Source organism: Oxyura jamaicensis, chromosome 9 (genome assembly GCF_011077185.1).
Source record: "Oxyura jamaicensis isolate SHBP4307 breed ruddy duck chromosome 9, BPBGC_Ojam_1.0, whole genome shotgun sequence".
Lineage (NCBI taxonomy): Eukaryota > Metazoa > Chordata > Aves > Anseriformes > Anatidae > Oxyura > Oxyura jamaicensis.
The window spans coordinates 11,619,151-11,634,377 of record NC_048901.1 but is presented as its reverse complement, the minus strand read 5'-3'; the positions used below and the strand labels follow the sequence as shown (position 1 = coordinate 11,634,377).

The window sequence follows — 15,227 nt, the reverse complement described above, 5'->3', positions numbered from 1 at the left end:
GGCCTCTTTTCAGAGGTTTACTTTTTAAACAGCTTCTAAGCATTGATAATCAAGATACCTTGTTGCAAGTCGTGGCCTAGCAGGCTGTGTCACCACCATCCTTGCCTTGAAGTTAACAGGATTAAGGACCTCTACAAGGTGTCTGTACGCATTCCACCGGATAATGAGAAGAGTAACTTGATCAGAATTGAAGGAGACCCACAGGGGGTCCAACAGGCCAAGAAAGAGCTGCTGGAACTCGCTTCCCGTATGGTGAGCAGTATGTGATGCTTGGGAGGCCACAGGGGTTTGGGCTGTTACATTCATAACATAACTTCTGGTGCAAACATGTGCCCTTGGCCCACTGAACACTTGGATCTGATGATCTGAAGTGCAAGTTGCTGCTCACAGATGTGTTTTTCTATTCCCTTGCATACTCCTCTGTCAATGTAGAGTGAATCCTCTCTAGAGGAGAAAAAAGGGACACTGCTGGCAGGTAAACTGTCAGGCAGCAAGCTGGTAAATAAACGTATATGGCTCTCCTGCTGAACACTCAACTGTGATCTGTATTACCATCAGGAAAATGAACGCACCAAGGACCTAATCATTGAGCAGAAATTCCACCGGACCATCATTGGGCAGAAGGGCGAGCGGATCCGGGAAATCCGGGAGAAATTTCCAGAGGTAAGGCTTACAAGGAGATGAGGAATCCAGATGGGATGTTTCTTACTTGTGTACTAGTCTTGTTGTTGCTGAAATGTAGTGACTCTCTAATACGAATTAGAAGATGCTTCTCTTGGCCAGAGGCTGCTAACGTGGCTACCCTTTTCTGAATGGGACAAAGGATGTATAGGATTTCCCTGAGCTTTGCATGCATCTGACATAGCAGCTCCTGCATTTGTTTGAGTTTACTATCAATAATTACCCCTTGCAGGTTATCATCAACTTCCCAGACCCAGCGCACAAGAGTGACATCGTCCAACTTAGAGGTCCCAAGAACGAGGTGGAGAAGTGCACCAAGTACATGCAAAAGATGGTGGCAGACCTGGTAAGGGGGAGTTCTGTCTGTTTTCTGCTACACACCTGGGTAGCCCAGGAAAAAAGTACAGGTGTACTGTCACCGTACTTGGCTGGGACTGAAACACTTCAAGATGATGGAGCTCTGGACAAATTTCTGGCTAGATGCAGGCAGGAGGGTAATACCCATTATTTAAAGGCTGTATTTGAAGGCACTTCACAGAATCATCTAGGTTGGAAGAGACCTCCAAGATCATCTAGTCCAACCTCTGACCTAACACTAACAAGTCCTCCACTAAACCATATCGCTAAGCTCTAAATGTAGACGTCTTTTAAAGACCTCCAGGGATGGTGACTCAACGACTTCCCTGGGCAGCCCATTCCAATGCCTAACAACCCTTTCAGTAAAGAAGTTCTTCCTAATATCCAACCTAAACCTCCCCTGGCGCAACTTTAGCATTCCCCCTCGTCCTGTCACCAGGCACGTGGGAGAATAGACCAACCCCCACCTCGCTACAGCCTCCTTTCAGGTACCCGTAGAGTGCAATAAGGTCACCCCTGAGCCTCCTCTTTTCCAGGCTAAACAGTCCCAGCTCCCTCCACCGCTCCTCGTAAGACTTGTTCTCCAGACCCTTCACCAGCTTCGTAGCCCTTCTCTGGACTCGCTCGAGTACCTCCATGTCCTTCTTGTAGCGAGGGGCCCAAAGCTGAACACAGTACTCAAGGTGTGGCCTCACCAGAGCCGAGTACAGGGGGACAGTCACTTCCCTGGACCTGCTGGCCACGCTGTTTCTTATGCAAGCCAGGGTGCTGCTGGCCTTCTTGGCCGCCTGAGCACACTGCTGGCTCATGTTCAGCCAACTGTCAACCGCTACTCCCAGGTCCTTCTCTGCAAGGCAGCTTTCCAACCGCTCATCTCCCAGCCTGTAGCTCTGCTTGGGGTTGTTGTGCCCCATTGTTGACCTTCATACCGTTGGCCTCAGCCCATCGGTCCAGCCTATCCAGATCCTTCTGCAGAGCCTTCCTACCCTCAAGCAGATTGACACACGCACCTAACTTGGTGTCGTCTGCAAACTTACTGAGTGTGCACTTGATCCCCTCATCCAGATCGTCGATAAAGATATTGAAGAGAACTGGCCCTAGTGCTGAGCCCTGGGGGACTCCACTAGTGACCGGCCTCCAACTGGATTTAACTCCATTCACCACGACTCTTCCTTTTGCTTATTCTTGCAGTTCTCATATAGAGAACTTCCTTGGGTCTAAACCTACTGACAAAGTTCACGTTTTTCAAGTTCCTGGCATGGGGCTTGCTATGACAGCATAATGTTCAATTATCCCTTCCTTTCTCCCTTAGGTTGAAAACAGCTTTTCAATTTCTGTCCCCATCTTCAAGCAATTCCACAAGAACATCATAGGGAAAGGAGGTGCCAACATCAAGAAGGTGATATAACTTTCCTGTCTCTGGTGCTCAGTATGATTGCTGCTTGCTGCTAAATCCCTCTTGCTGTTCTTTCCTGCTTGTTGATGATGTGAAATGTAATCTCCAAGTGCTTTCTTCTGATGTGGGACACCTCTGAAATGATTTGTTTTTTTTGTGGCAGATCCGTGAAGAAAGCAACACCAAAATTGATCTCCCAGCAGAGAACAGCAACTCGGAGACTATTGTTATCACAGGCAAGAGAGCAAACTGTGAAGCTGCTCGCCACAGAATTCTTGCCATCCAAAAGGAGCTGGTAAGTGAAGTGACTGTCCTGTTGCAGATAAGGAGCTTGAAAATGTTTCTAGAATGCATAAGTTGAGAAGAAATGGTTGTAGTGGGGGAGGGCAGGGAGGAGACAGCAGTGTGTGTCAGTCTGTTCTTGAATCTAAAACCTAAGATCTTAGCAAAATTTGCCAGCAGCTCAGAGCCCTGATTTATGCCTGTGGTATCTCTCACTTCTTTCAGGGAAGTCTCTTTTCATAGCTTATCAGGATGCAAGTAGGGCTGTCCCTCTGAAGTGTCACTTGTGAACTAGGGAAGGCTGTGCTTTAACTGAGATCAAGCAAACTAAAAATACCACGTGCTCAGCGTTAATGAGGACAACTCTCATCATCGTGAACAAAGCAAGGAACTGAGCTAAGATGAAAGTCTGTCACTGGGAGGCTGGTCTCCCAGTGCTGACTCCCCACAATACCTTGCAAGTTACGAGAGCAAACTTGTGCTACCTGACAGGAGCTGGTTGCACCTCCAAATGGAGGGCTTGACGTAGGTCTGCTATCTCCTCATCAGAGACTGAATTTGCATTCATGGTATTTGCTCTCAGGACGTAATTCATCTAAAATTGACTGTGCTGTGGGACGATGCTGATGAGCCTGCCTGCGGCTGTTCATGTATCAGGGGCAGCCAGTTTCAAACCTCTGTGGTCAGGCATTTCTTACACGTAGCTCCATAAAGATCGTAGCAGTGTAGGAGTTGGAAGGTAAGCAGGGTAGGCACAAACATGTTTCTGCTGCTTAATTAACAGCTTGCTACTGTCCTTTCTTAGGCCAACATCACTGAGGTGGAGGTCTCTATTCCTTCCAAGCTGCACAATTCCCTCATTGGCGCCAAAGGCCGCTTCATCCGCTCCATCATGGAGGAGTGTGGTGGAGTCCACATCCACTTTCCCACCGAGGGCTCTGGCAGTGACACCGTGACCATCAGGGGCCCAGCACAGGATGTAGAGAAAGCCAAGAAACAGCTGTTGCACCTGGCAGAAGAGAAGGTGAGCCCTGTCGTAAGGGAAGGAGCAGATTGGTTTGGCCAGCTCTTTCTCTTTCAGGGTTCAAATGATCCCCTCAGCCTGCTGAGAAGTTTCTGCCATAAGGCAGCTTAATCCTCTTCTGAGGGATTTGAGTAGTTGGGATGACTGAAAGAAAACTACACTTTTGTCCTTGTGACAATGAGTTCTTCCCCCCGTGGGCAGAAGAACTGGCAGAAATGCTTCTCTTCCAAGGCTGGGGACATACTCAGAGGGCTAAGGCTCCCTACTGCTGTGGCTTGAATGCTGTTGGATAGCCACACCTCTCTGAAACAGCTGCCTCTGAATATCTCCTTTCCTTTTTCTCCTTGTCTCTGAATTCCAGCTCCAGTTCTTACATTTCCCTGTATATAATTGGGTTTGGGAGCCTTTGGTTTTGATTTAGACAGCAAGCTACATCTACCTTCCTCATGCAACATTGTGCATGTGTGTGCAGTTACACAGCTGCGTGCCTGCTGTTGATGCAGATGTGCGTTTGCTGCATGTTGACATGTTCCATGCGGATCTGCCTCCTTACAGCAAACAAAGAGTTACACTGTGGACCTCCGTGCAAAGCCAGAGTACCACAAATTCCTTATTGGTAAAGGCGGTGGCAACATCCGCAAGGTGCGTGACAACACCGGGGCCCGCATCATCTTCCCAACCTCTGAGGACAAAGATCAGGAGCTGATTACTATCATGGGAACTGAGGAAGCTGTCAAAGAGGCACAGAAGGAGTTGGAGGCCCTTATCAAGAACCTGGTAAGAACTGCTCCTTTCCTACCTATCACTGCAGCAAGATCCAATGAGTTAGTGTGGAAGACCTGTTTGTCTTAGAACCATGAGCGTGGTGGGAGCTCAGGAAGATCCTCTTCACTGTCGCTTGTTGGAGTGAGGTTGTAAACTGTTTTCTGTTGAGTGTAGCAAGTGGGTGATGATGGCCAGGAAGGGCAGGGCTGACTGGCTGCTGTCATCTGTTGGCAGGATAACGTGGTTGAAGACTCCATGGTGGTTGACCCCAAGCACCACCGCCACTTCGTCATCCGGAGAGGGCAAGTTCTGCGTGAGATCGCTGATGAGTACGGTGGTGTGATGGTCAGCTTCCCACGCTCTGGCACCCAGAGCGACAAAGTCACCCTCAAGGGAGCCAAGGACTGTGTGGAGGCTGCCAAGAAACGCATCCAGGAGATCATCGAGGACCTGGTAAGTCCCAGGAAAGCTGTTTTTTCCATCCTTCGTTGCTTTAGCTGTACCCTTCTTGAACCTGTTGTACAGCCAAGCTTTATGTGAACAGGTCCCACAACAGAGTTGGGATTTAAAGCTTTGCTGTCAACATAGGGGCTGCAGACTTTAGATCCCAGCGTGGGGAAAGGCTGCTGGCTCCAAAATGGCAGTGCTGTTTCAAGTAATTGCCTCCTTTGACCTTCTTCCTGTTTTGGGGGAGAGCTTTGTTTGGGGTACTTTTAGACATGAAAAATCTGGAGCCCTCTTGTGCCTCTCCATGCCTGGTCTTGGGTAGGGGCTCCTCCCTGGGGTTTCTTGTCCTGTTAGTACCGCGTTTTGGGAACAACCATCAGTCAGACCTCTGCTCTTCCTTTCCTTCCTTCTTATCTTTTTCCTTTCTCTTACTACTTCTTCCCCTTCAAAGTCATAGCAAGCTTGAGCCTTTGGTCTCTGAAGCCTTTAACAGTACGGGCTGGAGGCAGCCTTCATTAAAATAGTTCATGCTAACTTCTCTGAGAGAGGGAAAGATTCTGGGAAACTTTCAGTTCTTTCCATGACAGCAGCTGTTACCTTTCCCAACACCTCACTGTGTCCATTATGGATTTCACCACGCGCAAGCATCCTGTTTGCTGCAGTGAAAGAGGCTGCGTCGCAATAGAGCAACTCTGCTTTCTCACAGGAAGCTCAAGTGACAATCGAATGCACCATCCCACAAAAGTTCCACCGCTCCATTATGGGCCCCAAAGGATCCCGGATCCAGCAGATCACCCGGGACTATGGTGTCCAGATCAAATTCCCTGACAGGGAGGAGAACCCAGGTATACCCACGGATGCATGTTCGCATGGCAGTTGGGGTGATCAGATGTGTAGGCTACGCTTGATCAGTGGAGAAGCTCTACTTAAAAGCTGTGGAGAAGTGACCCCAGGTGTTCCCTGCAGCGTCCTTGGAACTGGGCTTGGAATCAACCGTGTCCTCTTGGGAAGAGGGGCCACTTTTAGGGGGTAAAAATGCAAACCTGTGAGTTCTGAATGTGGTCTCACCACAGAGTGCAGGGAGCACGAGGACCTGTCCTAGCCAAAAGCAGAACCTGCCACTGCTCTCTTGCTCTGCAGGCTTGTCAGGGTTTCTCGGAGTTCTCGTGCTCTCATTGTTGGGTGTACTCAATTCAGCACGGCTGGGGCCTGCTGGCCTGGGGCTGCTCTGCCTATTTTTGTTGAGTAGTCTGGCCTACCACCCGCCATCCTGCTGTAACATCCAGCGCCGTGCTAGTGAAATTCCCTGTTGCTGAAGGAACTGCCAGCCTCACTGCCTCTGCTGCCATAGGGAGCACAGCCCCTCCTTCCAGAGTGCAACTGCAGGTCCTCCCCACGCGGGCAAAGACAATGTGAGTGCTGTGCAGAGAGGCATGGAGGAGACCATCTCAGGGGTTGTTCTTGTTCTGCTCGCTCTAGGCTAAGCCATGGCAAGCTGACTGTGTCAGGAGTAACCTCTTCCGTAGCAGGCTGTAGTGTCTGGTCTCTTGTGACCAGGCTGAGCCCGAGGATCTGGAGGGGGAGATGTTGAGCAAGGAGGGGGCTCTGTCTATTTAACATGAGCCTTTCCATGTTTTCAGCCCCTGTCGCAGAGCCAGCTGTGCAGGAGAACGGCGAGGAGGGTGGGGAAGGCAAGGATGGGAAGGATGGAGACCCCAGCTCTCCAAAGAAGTGTGATATCATCATCATCTCTGGCCGCAGGGAGAAGTGTGAGGCAGCAAAGGAGGCGCTGCAGGTACGTGGCTTCCAAACCTTTTAACCTTATAATGTAGTCACGTCCTGATGCAAGAAGCTCGCTGCATGCTTTAGTGATGGTAATAAAAACTATTCAGTCAAGGTTGCTATCCAGGTGGTCACTGACACTGACCGTGGAGAAGTCTGTGTTGCTCAAAGGAAGTTCTCCAATTGCTGTGTAATTTAGCCAGGCAGCTTGAATCACTGCTCCTAACCTAGCAATTGCTACAGCTGCAAGCAGCCCCAAGTCACTTGCCAGAAAAGCATGACATCCTTTTTTATGAAGCAGGACTGGGATGAGATACAGTGTGATTGAGGCTGAATCATTCCAGTTTCAGCAGACCTTGCCATGCTTCTCCTCTAGTGATGTCATCCAAGTTTCTGCTGGGTGGAAGCCAAGGATATGAGAACAGCCTCTGACGCCAGAGGGGGGGTTTTAGATGGTTTGTTTGGAAAAAAAACAACGTTTAGCACTCCACAGGTCATCTTGGTGTTTGCAGCTGCTCTCTCCTGCAGTTTGTACCCTGACTACAAGGGAACGTACCTCACTCTAGCAGTGCATTCTTTTGAGCAAGTATACGGCAAACTGAAAGAAAGGAGAAGTCTTTCAACTGTCAAACTCTGTTCCCATCCCTCTAGGCTCTGGTTCCTGTCACCATTGAAGTGGAAGTTCCCTTTGATCTTCACCGTTATATCATTGGCCAGAAAGGAAGTGGGATCCGTAAAATGATGGACGAGTTTGAAGTAAGTTGTTGCCCTTCCTCCCTAATCCCATCTCCTGGAGAATCTGTAGTTGACCACATTTATGGTGTTGGCAATCAGTTATGACTTACTCAGGACCATCTTGGCTTGACCATAGAATACAAGCTGTATAAGAAAGTGAGGCCTGTGTAATGAACTCCTTGGCTCTGGGGCTTGCTAGGTTTCACAATGAAGCTTTGATGGGAGTTGGTGTCGTGAGTGTTGTAGGACTTGTTGGGGCCTATCTGGATTTCTTACCAGTGCAAGAGCTGTTTTCCCTCCTTGGCCATGCGATACAGCTTGGCCATGCCCGCCTGCTTGGAAGAATTCCTCAGGAACCTGTAGGGACTGTGGACCTCTTGCTCTTGGGGCCGGTGCAGGTTGGCTGCAGACAGCACTGTTGAACATGTATTTGTTTCGTAGCCTCTCCAGGCTGGTACAGAGACTGCCAGATCCTGAAGTCCTGCAGCGAAGCAATCTGATGTTGATAATGGCTGAAGGAACAGGGTTCAGGCTAGGTGCAAGCTGTTGTTGGTAGCAGAGAGGATCAGTGAGAAGCTAACGTGCAGTGAGCGGTGGTACAAAGTGATAATTGTTCCTTGTTGCTCAGGTAAACATCCAGGTCCCTGCTCCTGAGCTGCAGTCAGATGTCATCACCATCACAGGGCTGGCCACCAACCTGGACCGTGCCAAGACTGGGCTGCTGGAAAGAGTGAAGGAGCTGCAGGCTGAACAAGAGGATCGGGTAAGGCCTGTGCCTGTCCTTCTTCCTTCCAGCTGAACAAGGCTTCAGCCTCTGGGTGTTACCTTCAGAAGTTGTACAGACCTGTGGAACTCTTCTTTTAATAGCACCCTTAGCTGCTCTGCAGGTCTGGGGGACTCAGTGGCTTACCCAAATATAGCCTGTTAAATATGAACTAACAGGAGAGTCTTGGGGTTCTACTTTAGGAACCTCAACTGCCCAGGGCCCTCTCTTACCTTCACATCCCTCTGAGATGGTGCAGGGCAGGAGCCTCACTGTGCTAGAGTCTCTTTGTACCTCTTCTGGTGAATCCTTATCCCAGCTCTGAACAAATAGTGTGAGGGATGATCTGGGTAGTTGATTTCTACCCGTAGTTTCCTGCTGAACTTGGTAAAAAGTACAAGGCCCCTGCAGATGAATGTTTCAGGTACTCTTCTATAGCCATGTGTGCTCAGGCAGGACCTTGCAGAATCTGTCCCATGAATCTCAGAAGCCAAAAAGAATGCTGGGACCTTCGTGGCCATCAGTGGAGCAGCCATGGTGTGTTCCCTGTCGTTGTGCCTCACTCTGCTGCTCTCTTTCCAGGCCTTGCGAAGCTTCAAGCTGACAGTCACTGTGGATCCCAAGTATCACCCTAAAATCATTGGGCGTAAGGGAGCAGTGATCACCCAGATCCGCACAGAGCATGAGGTCAACATCCAGTTTCCTGACAAGGATGATGAAAGCCAGGTGAGAGGGCAGAGGGGACACACAGGGGGTTGTTGGTTGTCTCTGAGCATGAGCTCTGACTTCCCTGTGCTGCTATTGAATAAGATGGACGGTAAAAAGGAGTAGCAGGGGGTTTTGCTTAGCTGCTTATGAGCTTGGTTACTCAACATGCTTCCATGTGCCACAGGCCCAAGACCAGATCACCATCACTGGCTATGAGAAGAATGCTGAGGCTGCCCGGGATGCCATCATGAAGATTGTTGGCGAGCTGGAGCAGATGGTCTCTGAGGATGTGACTCTGGACCACCGTGTTCACGCACGCATCATTGGTGCACGTGGCAAAGCCATCCGCAAAATCATGGATGAGTTCAAGGTGAGCGGTGGGGCAGCGCGGGCTGAGGGAGCAGTTTGGTACTAGGGTCTGAATTCAGGAGTGTCAGGTGCACATCTTGTGGTCCTTGTTTCTCGTACCTCTTGAGCACCTCCAGCTGGAACAGAAGCAATGAAAAACCAGTGCTGTTCTGCTCCCCTCAAGGTGTCATTGCAAATGTAGGAGCAAAGTCCCCTTTCAGTGGGTTTCTTCAAGTGGGGTCCCAGATAGTCATTTGAAGGGAGAGGTGGTTCACTGAGCTGCTCCACATACTGGAAGTGGACGGTCACTGATGCTGGGGAGCTGTGGGAGGGAACTGTACCCAGACCCCCTTAGCATGAGCTCAGCGCAAAGGAGATCCTATGGATTTCTTTGTCTAAGCCAACGTTGATTCCTGTGACTTCAAGATTCCCAAATACACTTTCAGGGCTCCAGATTTGGCTGCTGGAAGCTGAAAGGCTTTGGCAAAGCCATCTTAGCCTGGGAAGGGCAGGGGCCTGCATCCCTGGCAGCATGTGGCAGTAGCAGAGTGATTTACTACAGGGACCGTTAATGAACATGAATCCAGAGTGATGAGCCTTTGGGACTTTCATCTTGGCTGGTCTTGGTTGCTGAAACAAGCTGTTTTGTTCTGAAATGAGCAGCCTTTGGTTTTGGTTCCATCCTGGGTGACTTCCCTGCAGCCATCTGGAAGGCAAGCTGGAAGAGACCTCAGTGGCTGTGTATGGGAAACACTAAGCCAACTACATAAAATGGTCATCAGCCAGGATTACTCCATCTGTGGGGGAGATAGAAAACTTACTGTGCCTCCCGCCGATGGCTTGATGGCGAGGATGCTTGCAGCAGAATGAGGACACTGTCTGGAAATCTAGCCCTCTGCTGTTGCCACAGCACTGCACAGAGAATGGTTTGGGTTGGAAGGGACCTTGAAGATCATGTAATTCCAACCCCCTGCCCTGGGAAGGGACACCCTCCACCAGCCCAGGCTGCCCCCAGCCCCATCCAGCCTGGCCTTGGGCACTGCCAGGGATGGGGCAGCCACAGCTGCTCTGGGCAGCCTGGGCCAGGGCCTCACCGCACTCTGAGCAAATAATTTCTTCCTTAGATTTAATCTAAATCTCCCCTCTTTTAGTTTAAAACCATCACTCCTTGTTCACTCCATGCCCTGACACAGAGTCCCTCCCCAGCTTTCCTGCAGCCCCCTTTAGGCACTGGAAGGCCGCTGCAAGGTCTCCCCAGAGCCTTCTCTTCTCCAGGCTGAACTTGAGACTTCCTCTGGATACTGGCTCCAACAGCTCCCTGTCCTTGTGCTGGGGGCCCCGGAGCTGAGTGCAGGGCTCCAGGTGGGGTCTCACGAGAACAGAGCAGAGTGGGGCAATCCCCTCCCTCGCCCTGCTGCCCACGCTGTGTTGGTGCAGCCCAGGGTACGGGTGGCTTTCTGGGCTGCAGACACACATTGCTGGCTTGTGTAGAGCTTGTCGTCAACCACCACCCCAGGTCCTTCTCCTCAGGGCTGCTCTCAATCCATTCTCTGCCCAGCCTGGACTTGTGCTTGGGATTGCCCCGACCCAGATGCAGGACCTTGCACTTGGCCTTGTTGAACTTCATGAGGTTCACACGGGTCCACCTCCAGCCTGTCCAGGTCCCACTGGATGGCATCCCTTCCCTCCAACCTCACCACTCGGCTTGGTGGGCACCTGGGCAGTGAGAGCAGCAGGGGCTGCTGGAATGTGGGTTGTTACTGCAGGCTCTGCTCCACCTTCCCCACAGGGAAAGTGGGCAGGCATCAGGCCGGGTGTATTCCTGTGAATCCCCTAGTGTCTGAAGTGCGGAGCTCCTGAACAGACTTGAAGCAGTGAATGGATCAGGGCTTTTCTCTTTTGTGAATCCAATGACAAAAGACTAAGGGAGTCTGTAGCTTTTCAGATGTGCAGGTGTAATTCCTGTGTTTCTTTGTGTTTCAGGTGGATATTCGCTTTCCCCAGAGTGGAGCTCCTGATCCCAACTGTGTGACCGTGACAGGACTCCCTGAGAACGTGGAAGAAGCTATTGATCACATCCTGAACTTGGAGGAAGAATATGTAAGTGTTTAGCAAATCTGTGTGGCGGCTTAGCAAGGATTTCCTCAACCACAGAGCTGGATGTCTGAGGTATCTCCATGTGGTATTTTCTACCACAGCATCAGAGAACTCGGTCTTTGTGCAGGTTGCGGTCAGCCCTGGTCTGCAGCTGTCCCTCAGACCACTGGCTGCAGAGCCCCAGGCTGTGCAGGGACTGGCCCCGCTCTCCCCAGGGGACAGCGAATGAGCATGTTGGGACACCACCAAGATGTGTGCGTGCTTGCCTTGCTGCAGCTTGCATCAATTGCAGTCTAGGAGTTGGTGGCCCTCAAACTAGTGGAGAAACACCGTGTTCAGTGATGGTGGAACAGGCTGGTGACCTTGGGCAGGGTGCAGCATGGTGTAGTTCAGGGATTGGGGGGGTTACACCAGTTTGAGGAACTGTCACGATCCACCTCCTAACTGGGCCATGTGACTGCAGCTTGCAGATGTGGTGGACAACGAGGCAATGCAGGTGTACATGAAGCCCTCTTCCCATGAAGAGTCCAAGGCCCCATCCAAGGGCTTTGTGGTGAGAGATGCCCCCTGGGCCACTGTCAACAATGAAAAGGTGAGTGCTGCTTCTGCTGCGGGCCCGGGGGCACGGGGAGTGTGGCACTGCCAAGGGCTGACTCTGGGGTCTGGCCCTCCCATTTCAACTGGGAAAACAGAGCGCTCGCCCTCCTCTCTGCTTGGTGGCAAAGACGGCAGTGAGGAGCCGCCCTGGTCTGTGGGGCCTGGGCAAGCCAAGGGCAGGCCTAGGCTCTGTCTCCAGCTTCCAAAGCACTGCTGTCTCCTCTTCCAAACGCCTTGCCTGTGTTGGAGACAGTGGGGCTGCTGGGGATGGGGAGTCCTTACCTGACAGTGTCCTGCCAGGTGTTGGTTTTAGGGGTTGCCATGGGGCCCTGGCACCTCTGACTTCTGCTGCAGCACAGAACGAGCTCAGTGTCTGTAGCTGTGTTCTGTCTGGGAGCAGCGAACTGGGACACGTGGCAGCTCTGTTCTCAGCTGCCCCAGTGGCCTGACCCTGCTCCAGCGACCGAGTTAACCGCGGTTGGGCTCTCTGAGCCCCTGATCCACCTGCTGTGTGCTTCTGTCTGCACCGTCCTTGATGCCATCTCTGGAGGCTCAACTGTCCACCTAGGGCAGTCCAAAGGACATAACGATCCTGCTCAGTCCTCACTCCTTGTCTCTGCCCTTGGGACACAGGAAATGCTGCTTAGCACAGGGGTGCTGTACAGGTTCACAGCAGGGCAGGAGCTTAACTTGTTCCCTTTTTGTTTGCTCTAGGCCCCTGATATGAGCAGTTCTGAAGATTTCCCCAGCTTTGGGGCTCAAGTTGCCCCCAAGACTCTTCCCTGGGGACCCAAACGATAATGACCTGGAAGCAGAAACATCTCCTCCAGCCCGCTGACCTGACACTAACCTGCCACAAATACTTCCTGTCTGAAATCTGACCCAGCAGCTGGAGCACAAGTCAATTGCCCCAAGAGGTCTCCTAATGGTGTCTGGAGTGCTAGACCCCATCCCGCTCCCCTCAGCTATCACCATGGCTAGGATTCACTCTCATCTCTTGATGGATATACTTTTATTCTTTGGAACGAGACTTCCAGTCAGATTCAAACACTAAATGTGTGTGTTTTTGTTAGAAACTTCATAATTGACTCAAAGTGGCTAAGATTTACAGCTTCCCAAGCGCTAGCAGAAAAATCTGCTCTCTTGAGCATGTCTTACTAGGCATTCTCGCCTTCATTAGGAGACCTCCTTTACTGTGGCTAGGAATCTACTTCCTGTCTCATGACCTCAGGAAATAAATTTCCTTGACTTTCTAAAGCCAAAACGTTTGCCCTCTTTCCTTTGTGTTTATCCCAGGCCTTACCTTACCGTTGTAGAGTGCAATCAACTTTTTTCCTTTGAACTGCCAAAAATTCATTTAATGCTGATAGCTGACTGTGGGGAGAGCTTAAAATAATCTAAAAGGTCAGAAACTTAACTTTTTCAAGGAACAAAACCTTCAGTAGGCTGTAGAGGCAGCAGAGATGGAAGGGACCAGAACAAAGTACGGCTGCCCTGGTCAGGTGAACGCCTCAGAGTGCAGTGCGTTGCGGGCGCTCCCTCGCGCCACACCGAGCACAGCCCCAGCCTGCACGCTTGATGAGTCTTCCAGTGCGTGACGGCAGACCCCGCTCCTCGTCCCCGCATTCCCTTGCGCACCCTTCCCAGCAGCCGTGTGGGCAGGCAGGTGAGCCAGCACGTGGCAGCGATATTGGATGGGACAGAGCGGGGATGGCCAAGGTTGGCGTGGCCCAAGAGAAGCTGGTTGGAAGCGGAGCCTTGAGAAGCTGTTGAGATGCTGCGAGCCCTGCAGCTTCTAAGCACGAGCGGTAGGGACACCAATTACTATTGCCTTCTTTCTACCTCAAAAGTCAGTATGATGGTGGCCTCCCAGCGTAGGCGGGTGAGCAGCTGCTCCAACTCTCACCCTGGCACCCAGAGCAGAACCCTGGAGGAGAAGCAAGAGGAGCATTTTGTGGAGTGGCTGCGGGAGCTCCTCTGAAGGGAAGCTGAGAGTGGTCACGGTCGTGTAGGCGGTGAGTCGGAGAGGACCGTAGGACTTCCTGAGCTAGAACTAGGCTTGGCCCCAAGGCCTTAGCCACAGCTTAGCAGCAGCCCCTGGCCACAGCGGTGGTGAGTCAGGCTTCTGCTCTGATGGAACAGGGGAACTGAAAGCGAGGGGGCTGACAGTGCCGTGTGTCAAGCCCTCCCTGAGGCCTCCATTGTACGGGCTGGAGAGGGTGATCCATGGTCTATACTCTGGGCTGCTTGTGCCTGGGCCCTGCCATGGCTTGCTCTGAGGGAGCTGTGCCCAAGCTTCTCCAGCCAGTAAGAGGAAAACCGTGTCTTTGTGGAGGGAGGCAGGGGGCAGGGGGTCCCTGTGTTCCCTCCTTTCCCTGCCTCTGTCCTGCAGAAGGTTGTAGTCTGAGCCATTCCTCTAGCCCAGCTGCTTCAGCTCTTGGACAAGCAGGAGTCCCTAGTCTCTCTTCTCTAGTGCTGCTTATGGGGCAAAGGCAGGAATTCTGGCAGGCTGGGCCCAGCGTTCCTGCCTTTTCCAGCACCCCCAGCTCTGTCCGACAGGCCTGACATGCCAACGCTTCTCCTTCCCACGCCAGCTCCTCGTAGAGGCTGCTATGCAGACTTTGAACCAAAATCTGAGTGCTCTCCGTAAAGTTGAGATGTGGCTGAAGCTACCTGCGTCCTGCCGCAGGGCACCTGGCTCCCCTGAAGGACGGGGTGGCTTTGCCTCCCCCCAGTGATGGCTAACAGGATGGGTCAGACAGAACTAGGGCGACACCCTCCCATCCGTGTCTGTCAGAAAATGGTAATACCCCTGTAGCTTAGGTCTGTCCTATGTCGCCAAGCCTACCCCCCCTTCCTCTTTATGCCCCCCGCCCTCACCAGTTGCACAGCTAGGCTTGAGTTACATTTGGGGCGCCACTATCTGGGTTTGCCCCGCAGCCCGACCCTCCACTCTAAAGAAGGTCATGAAGTGATTGTACCTAGTACTGTCCCCCACCACCCTCCTTCCGCAGCAGACTGTGGCATGTGTCCATTTCCTCTCTGACGTCTTCCATATTGTACGTTTCCATAGCAATGATCCCTTGGCCTTAACTTTGGAATTTGGAGACTATATGCAAACATGTAAAAAGGCTCATGAGTATGGATGACACTGGAATTTTATAAATTCTAAAATAAAACCTGAAACAGCTTGGAGTGTCACGGATATTATTTCTACCGGTGGGTTGAGATCCAGGGCAGCCCTC

General features: G+C 51.6%; 1 protein-coding gene across 2 annotated transcripts in view; it reads left to right on the top strand.

The window, feature by feature from the left end:
* Positions 1-15,172, top strand: part of HDLBP (high density lipoprotein binding protein) — a 38,690-nt gene extending 23,518 nt beyond the window's left edge. For both annotated transcript variants that reach the window (XM_035334218.1, XM_035334219.1), the window contains exons 12-28: positions 113-252; positions 559-663; positions 914-1,027; positions 2,351-2,437; positions 2,598-2,729; positions 3,522-3,740; positions 4,296-4,517; positions 4,740-4,958; positions 5,659-5,797; positions 6,593-6,747; positions 7,386-7,490; positions 8,098-8,232; positions 8,815-8,958; positions 9,125-9,310; positions 11,272-11,388; positions 11,849-11,977; positions 12,697-15,172. In XM_035334218.1, the coding sequence (XP_035190109.1) occupies positions 113-252; positions 559-663; positions 914-1,027; positions 2,351-2,437; positions 2,598-2,729; positions 3,522-3,740; positions 4,296-4,517; positions 4,740-4,958; positions 5,659-5,797; positions 6,593-6,747; positions 7,386-7,490; positions 8,098-8,232; positions 8,815-8,958; positions 9,125-9,310; positions 11,272-11,388; positions 11,849-11,977; positions 12,697-12,783 (2,435 nt within the window). In that variant the 3' untranslated portion in view covers positions 12,784-15,172. The remainder of the gene's footprint in view (positions 1-112; positions 253-558; positions 664-913; positions 1,028-2,350; positions 2,438-2,597; positions 2,730-3,521; positions 3,741-4,295; positions 4,518-4,739; positions 4,959-5,658; positions 5,798-6,592; positions 6,748-7,385; positions 7,491-8,097; positions 8,233-8,814; positions 8,959-9,124; positions 9,311-11,271; positions 11,389-11,848; positions 11,978-12,696) is intronic.
* Positions 15,173-15,227: the final 55 nt, after the last annotated feature.